Source organism: Frankliniella occidentalis, unplaced genomic scaffold, assembly GCF_000697945.3.
Source record: "Frankliniella occidentalis isolate FOCC.00 unplaced genomic scaffold, Focc_3.1 Scaffold174, whole genome shotgun sequence".
In the NCBI taxonomy this organism is placed as follows: Eukaryota; Metazoa; Arthropoda; class Insecta; order Thysanoptera; family Thripidae; genus Frankliniella; species Frankliniella occidentalis.
In genome coordinates, this window is record NW_026267300.1 from 53,668 (window position 1) to 60,609 (window position 6,942).

Sequence of the window (6,942 nt, forward strand, 5' to 3'; positions counted from 1 at the left end):
GGGACAGACCAGCCGCCTGGAGGACAGTCAGAATGCCGCTGGCAAGGGCGCTGGACAACGAAAGGTCTTCTTCGTCAGAAAGGTGAGTAAAAAAAAACGCAGTAAAACTTTGAAAAACTCAATTTTCAACAACGCTGTTGCGCAAGTTTGAAAAGAGCACCAACAGAAATGAAGAACTTTTCAATTTTAATTCTAAATTTCTAAATTTATCTCATCTTAAGATAAGAATGCATTGCACAGTTAAAAGCCTACGAGGTCTTGCTCGTCGTAGCTGCGAACCACAGTTCCTGGGCCCCTTTCGAATGAAGAGAGTGGCCTAGCCTAGCGTTTTACTGCGAGGTGCCGCTGCAGCAGGGACTGACAACGACGATGTCGTCCCAAACGATCCGCGTCGTGCGTTTACCCCCTCCCCCCTCCACAATCGTATCCCACGACCACCACCCTCCCCCGGCAACCTGTGATGCACTCGCAATGACCCTCCCCCTCTTACCCCACCCTCTCTCTCGCCCAGACCACTGCCTAGTTCCCCCTCTGCGCCTTTATCGGCAGGCTGTTAGCGCGCGGAGTCCGTGCAGAAGCAGCCCCGTTGCTGACGAAGAGCAGCGAAAGGGGGGGGGGGGGAGAGCGCAAGAAGGATAAGTGGGGATGAGGAGGATAGGAGGAGCAGGGGGAGAGAGCGCCAGCCGTGAAATCAGCGGCGGCGGCGGACGACTTCGAGGCGTACAACAAGACGAGGAGACGGCCTCCAGCGGCGGCCGAGGCGGCGGCGGCGGGGCCGTCAGTCGTGCAAACTGTTGCGTGCGGCGGCGGCATTGTGCGACGACGCATTTCGACGCCCCCACCGCCGTCGCGATAACCTGGGGCAGCAGTAGCGGCTGCAGCAGCGGTGGAGGAGAGAGAGGTTGCGCGCGGGGCGTGGCCTGTACCGAGGGCTATTGCAAAGTTAATGCGACTCCCGGGAGGTCTAACGCGGCCGGCGGTCTCCGTTCTCGTCTCCCTCTCTCCCGTCTCCACCACGTCTCGCTCCATTCCCGACCTCCGCCCTCTCAGCCTATCTGCCCCCAGATACAGTGCATATAGCTGCTGTATTTAACAACATTCTGACTGACATTGTCTGACTTATTCTAAGTTTTGTTGTTTTTCATACAGATCGTCGCTGTAAACCACCCCGGGTCGTGGCGCGACGGGTACACGGAGAGAGAGATTCAATGAATCAATCTCTGGTAGCGGTGCTCTGTGCTGTTTTCCTGCATGATGACTAACCTTTGCGAGCCATGTATGTTTAAATGTGTCAGCAGCAGTAACAGCACTCGGCAGCCCGTCTACGGGAAACGCTCCAAAGCTCCATATCGATTGGCATTCTCGATTCACGAGCCGACGGAGACTCGTGCAGCCTGGCCTCACGTTTCCCCAGAGCAAAGCAATGCGAAGCAGACCAGACGATCTCGTTCTTTCCCTGTCTAATGACTCTTTCATCCCGCGAAGCACGTGCTGAGTCACGAGGATAGCTGGCGCGCAGGCATGCATATGGAAAATTCCCAGAGGTGGAAGCGGACTAACGGCATTCGCTTTTCGAGCATGAAATGTACCCCGCATTAAAGTATTTCCAGTTTCGTTGCGTCAATGTCTCAGTCTCACGCACTGTGAACAATATTTGTGTCTTGTACAGGGAAATTTCGATGACATGTTTTTGTAAAGTTACGATTTCAACTTGTAGATTTGCAATATTCCCATGACATTAAAGAAAGACTCGCGGATTTCTTCGACGAACAAAAACAGCCTATTTACGATAAGTACCAATCTTCAATTCACAACCTCGTTTGTAAATTGCAAGTTACTGAAAAGTGTTCTAAATTCCAACATCCATTTTTCACAGTATTGAAAATGAATACGTTGTCGCATTTGTTTTCACTCACCTATGGTCGTGATGAGCGTAAGCGAGTAGAGAAAGGAGGAAGGAAACGTCCAGCGGTGGTGAGGTTGGTAGGTGCTGGCGGCCGTGGTCGCGGCCTTAGTCACGGCGGCCGCAGTATCCTTGGAGGCGGCCGCCACCGTCCCCTTGGCGGTGCCAGCGTTGAGGTCGGCCCCGCTCTGCTTGATATTCTCCACGAGCATGTCCTGGAAGCGCAGCACCTCCTGCGCGGCCAGCCGCGTCCAGTTGTCCTTGTACAGGATGTTGAGGTCCTCGGTGATGCTCCACAGCTTCTCCACCGTCTTGGTGCGCAGGTCGTCGTGAGCGGGCGCGCTCGCACGCGTCACAGGCGGCAGCGGCGCCGTGCGGAAGCCGGAGCCCTCAAGCGCCATGAAGGCGAAGGCGCCCAGCAGAGTGTACACGAGCACCAGGACGCACACCCCCACGCTGGCAAGCAGGGACCGCCTCTTGCGTGCCGCGCGCGGCGAGGAACAGCAGCAACAGCAGTACCAGGCCACCGAGCCGTCGCCGCCGACGCCAGGGTCGTCGCCAGCCCCCGCGCCGCCACGGCTACTGCGGCTGCCGCGACGGCTGGACGAGGCCGACGACCCCGAGGACGGCGAGGAGGACGACGAGGAGGACGTCGGGCAGCAGCAGTTGTTGGACGCGGACAGGCCCCCTGGGCCGGTGGTGGTGGACGACGGCGAGGAGGGTGGTGGTGTGGCGGCCGCGGCCGGCAGGGGGTGCGGGTGGTGCAGGGCATGCTGGCGGTGCTGCTCGTAGGGCGGCGCCTGCTGCAGGTAGCCCCCGAGTGGCCCCCCAAGCGGGCCGCCGCCACCCAGAGGACCCCCGCCGCCGAGAGGCCCCCCCAGCCCCTGGGGCGGTGGCTGCGGGGGCGGCTGCTGCGGCGGTGGCTGCTGCTGGTACTCCGGGAAGGCCTTTCCCGCCCCGATGGCCAGAGTCATCCTGGGCCGTCACGGCTCCATGGCTCGCCACCTGCAACCGAAGAAGACAAACTTGCTAAAACTTTCCTCCTTCCGCACACTTTGCAAGCCAAAACAAAAGCGAAAATAAAATAAAAATCGACTGTGACTTGTATATACGGAATTTTCCTAGTCGCATTTCTAGGGCCTGCTGATGGTTTTGCTTTCAGACGGGCAACATCGTCAGGCAGCCTCTCAGCGAGTTGTCAAACAAATGCCCCATTTGCATTGCCAATTGCATTCGAGAGAGGGAGAGCAGAAGACGGGAGAGGGGTTGGACGATTTTTTCCTCTTGTTGCCCTCCTCGCTGGTGCCGTGCCCTCCGCCCAGCGCCACGCCTCCCCTCCACGGCGACGTTCCTCCGTCCTGTGGTGCGTGAGGACAGAAGATCCCGGCTACCGCCACCCTGAGAGGCCCTGCCCTGCCACGCCCTGCAGCTTCATGGTCTTAAGAGCTCCGCCCTTCTGCCTCCTTCATTTCCTCATCCAGCGTCAACACGGTGCTCCCCTCCTCCGCGTCAACACGGTGTAGTGTGTGCGCGCGCTGCCGCAGCAGGCAAGGCGTGACTTTTCGTTGTTTGCTCTTTCATCTTTTGGAGAACGACACTTTCGCAAATGCAAAGCTGGTGATTTTGTGTGTGTGTGGGAGTGGGTAGGTGTCGAGGCACGTACTACAATGAGATTCCAAAGATCGGGATGGTCAGTGGAGCAGTCCCTCGTGTAGCAGAAAAAGAATTTGTACGTGCTTTATATTAAAAATGGCTTCGCTACACTTAAATTGTAAAAGGACAACTTTGTCCACAGAAATGGAACCGATTCGTGCACATCCAGAAAGGATGCAATTTTGCTCCTAAATCTAGACAACTTGTGTGACGCTTTACACAATTTTGTCCAATTTAAGGAACAAAATTGCATCCTTCCTAGATGTGCACGAATCGGTTCCATTTCTATGGACAAAATTGTCCTCTTACATTTAGAGTGTACGCGGCACATTCTCGTTTCGCCCCGTTTAAGACAAAAGATACGCTACACTACGATAGCACTTTCATCACGGCTGTATCGCATAAAAGTGAGTTTGCATTCTTCGGTGATCAGAGGGGAACAGAGGCGTGCGGTGGTGCGAAAAGAAATCTCTCTTGACAAACAAACAACCAGGCACCCTCGTCGCGGTCGTAACCTAACCAGAGGCGCCCGCCGGCCCCTAGAAGTGACTAAGCAGACGGAGGGGAAGGAGAGGGGCGAGCAGGCGGGACATGGGGGGGGTGAAGGGTGGGGGGAGGGGCGTCCGAGAAAGACAGAACGAGAAAGAGAGATAGAGAGAGTGAGTGAGAGAGAGAGAGTGAGTGAGTGAGTGAGTGAGAGAGACAGAGAGAGAGAGACAGAGAGAGAGAGAGAGACAGAGAGAGAGAGAGAGAGAGAGAGAGACGACAAATCTGCATTTGGGGAGCGCAGCACTCGAAAGCGGGCCGGACTGTCGCAATGCGATCTCGCTCTGTGATCAGTGGACCGAGGGAAATGCAGGGAAGTGCTGGAAGGGGGCCGAGGGGAGCACGGGGGAGGGGGCTTTGGGCGGGCCAGCAGAGCTGTTGACCACGGGCTAAGGCTCACAGTCCACAGAGCTGGGGTAGGCAGGCAACCGAGAGTGCTCCACCCAACGCAGTGTGAGAGGGGGAAGAGGAGAGAGAATGAGATAAATAGGATGGCTGAGAAAGTAGGAAAGGGAGAGAGAAAGAGAGGGAGGGGGAGCAGACATCTCTTCGTCATCCCACCATCATTTTATCCCTCACTCTCTTTTCCCTTTGCTACTCGACATTCTTTACGCGATTTCCTAAAAAGATGTTAGCGTACGCAAGTTGAGAGGAGGGGGCGACGAGGTGGGGGAGGGAGAGGAGAGAGAAAGACATGGGTAGAGGAAGCCGTTATGAGGGCACACTACTACGTTACGTCTCATGTCGCCATGCCAGTGCTGGCCCGAGTAAAGACATAAATAGGCACAACATGGGAGGGGAATGCGTGCGAAGGGCCTAAATGGATAAAGTGCGTAAGGAGGAGATTTATGTCGACCCTGGGCTGGGCTGGCTGGCAGGAGGAGCAAAAGGGGGACTGTAGGGAGGACTGATGAAGTGGGGAAGGAGAGAGAGGGGTAGGGCAAGAGAGGGGTTGACGAGAGCAAGAGAGAAGGTGAAGCATTCGCAATGAGAGAATCAGAGAGAGAGAGAGAGAGATGGGAGGGAAATCTGCGGTGCTGTGCCTAGAATAGGGGGTCAGGGTGTGGTGCGCGGTAAGTGCTTGCTAAGTTGTCATTTAATCCTGGCAGAAAAAAGAAAGTACACGCCCGTATTCTTAAATTAACCAAGGGCCATCTTGTTGGAATGTGAATAACTCATTATGTACGTCGTTTAATTTTAGTAGAAAAGTGTATTTTCCGTAATTCACAGGAAAGGTGTGGCAGAAGAGAATAATTAAATTCAAATCAAAATAGAATGATTTCGTGGTATTCTTGTTCTGTTTTTTTTTTCTGAAACATCTAGACTTTGTGTTTAAGCATCAGACACATTTGTTACAAGTATAAGAAAATCTGCTCTTGCAGGTCAGGCACACAGATCAAGTGATTAATTCTACTTGTCCACTTCGGAAGTTAGAGTAGACTTTATAGGGGATAAAGAAGTCATCTATAGGGTGCACGGGGCAGCTCGGGGCAGCTTCGAGGCGCAATGCAATGTACCGAGAGCAACGCCCCAGCCCGCTTGGCCCACCCGGAGGGTGCCGGCAGAGGGTAGCAGGGGGAAGGGTGATGACAGGGCGAGTGGGGAGTGATGGGAAGGGAAGGAGCCCGGCATAGCCTGCTTGCGGTTAAAAGCCTTTACTTGTAGAGCTAGCCCCTAAATGAAGTCCCGCTACACCACTTTCACCGCCTGTTTCACGAACACGCGCACACTCACACGCACACAGCCACACGATAGCGTGCGTCTAGAATCTACCCTCGGCTAACGGCTACAGAGTCGTGTTACCTCGATACCCCACACAAACTTTTGCACTTTTGTACTTTTCCGCCCCCCCCCCCCCTCGCATCTAAGACAGCAGCTCTCTGACTGTGCGTCTGTCAGTCTTTCCCACACATACCGCACGTCACATAGACTGCCCCCCCCCCTCTCTCTCTTTCTCTCTCTCTCTGTGTTACAGTCCCACGCAACTTGACGTGCACCACCGTGCGCGGCGCCGAGGGCGGAGGTGAGGGTTTGCTAGGTGAGACTCACAAGCGACAGCCGGAACAAAGCACTTTGCTCCTTCCGCCGCGCCACGCCACGCCACTCCGCGCGCCGGCGCCCAGCGGGACGTGAACAAGCGTAGAGCAGCCAGCGCGGCCACAATAACCCGACCCGCGGCCTCCACTCCACTGCAGACTGCTGCCGGTGTGTCTCCAGGGCCGGGTTAGGGGGAGAGGGGGTAAGGAGTGGCACTCGGGGACGGAAAAAAAAGGACGAGGTTGGTCGTGAGAAACTCACAGAGAAGAGCAAACATAGATGAAACCTTGCGGAAAGCCATTGCGATGAAGTTTTGATTGGAATTAATACAATTTTTAGGAGGCTTCGTCCGCAATCTGAGCAGGTTGGACCTTAAAATGGGTTTACTAACCGAATAACTCAATTTCCGTTTTTTGAGTGGGTCATCAACGCATTTGCTGAAAGGATGCCAAATTTAGGGGCCGTAAGGCTCCAGGCCCCATCCCCTCCCCCGTAGTTAGGCCTATACCCGAGCCTATACCTAATAAACTTGTCTCGGATGTGAGCACCCGCAGACCTGAAGTAGTATGAGTATGAGTGCCAGGCGCATCGCAGCTGGAATGTGCTTCGAGTCATGAGTTATCGTGAAGCCTGTTACGCGAGAGGTTATGTGACGTCCGTATAGCTAGTTTATGATACTATGTTTGGCACAAGAACTTCTTGCCCTCCCTTGGTGCTGTGGTCGCCTTCTTTATTCTCAGGAATCTGTGCGCTCTATTCGGCTCTGTTTCTTACATTATCTCAGATAAACGTGCCCCCCCCCC

General features: G+C 54.9%; 1 protein-coding gene across 2 annotated transcripts in view; it reads right to left on the reverse strand.

Annotated features, from left to right (window-relative positions):
* Positions 1 to 1,876: 1,876 nt before the first annotated feature.
* Positions 1,877 to 6,942, reverse strand: part of LOC113201864 (protein fork head-like) — a 221,846-nt gene continuing 216,780 nt past the window's right edge. For both annotated transcript variants that reach the window (XM_052271803.1, XM_026415822.2), the window contains exon 3: positions 1,877 to 2,908. In XM_052271803.1, coding sequence (XP_052127763.1) covers positions 1,909 to 2,877 — 969 coding nt within the window. In that variant the 5' untranslated portion in view covers positions 2,878 to 2,908 and the 3' untranslated portion in view covers positions 1,877 to 1,908. The remainder of the gene's footprint in view (positions 2,909 to 6,942) is intronic.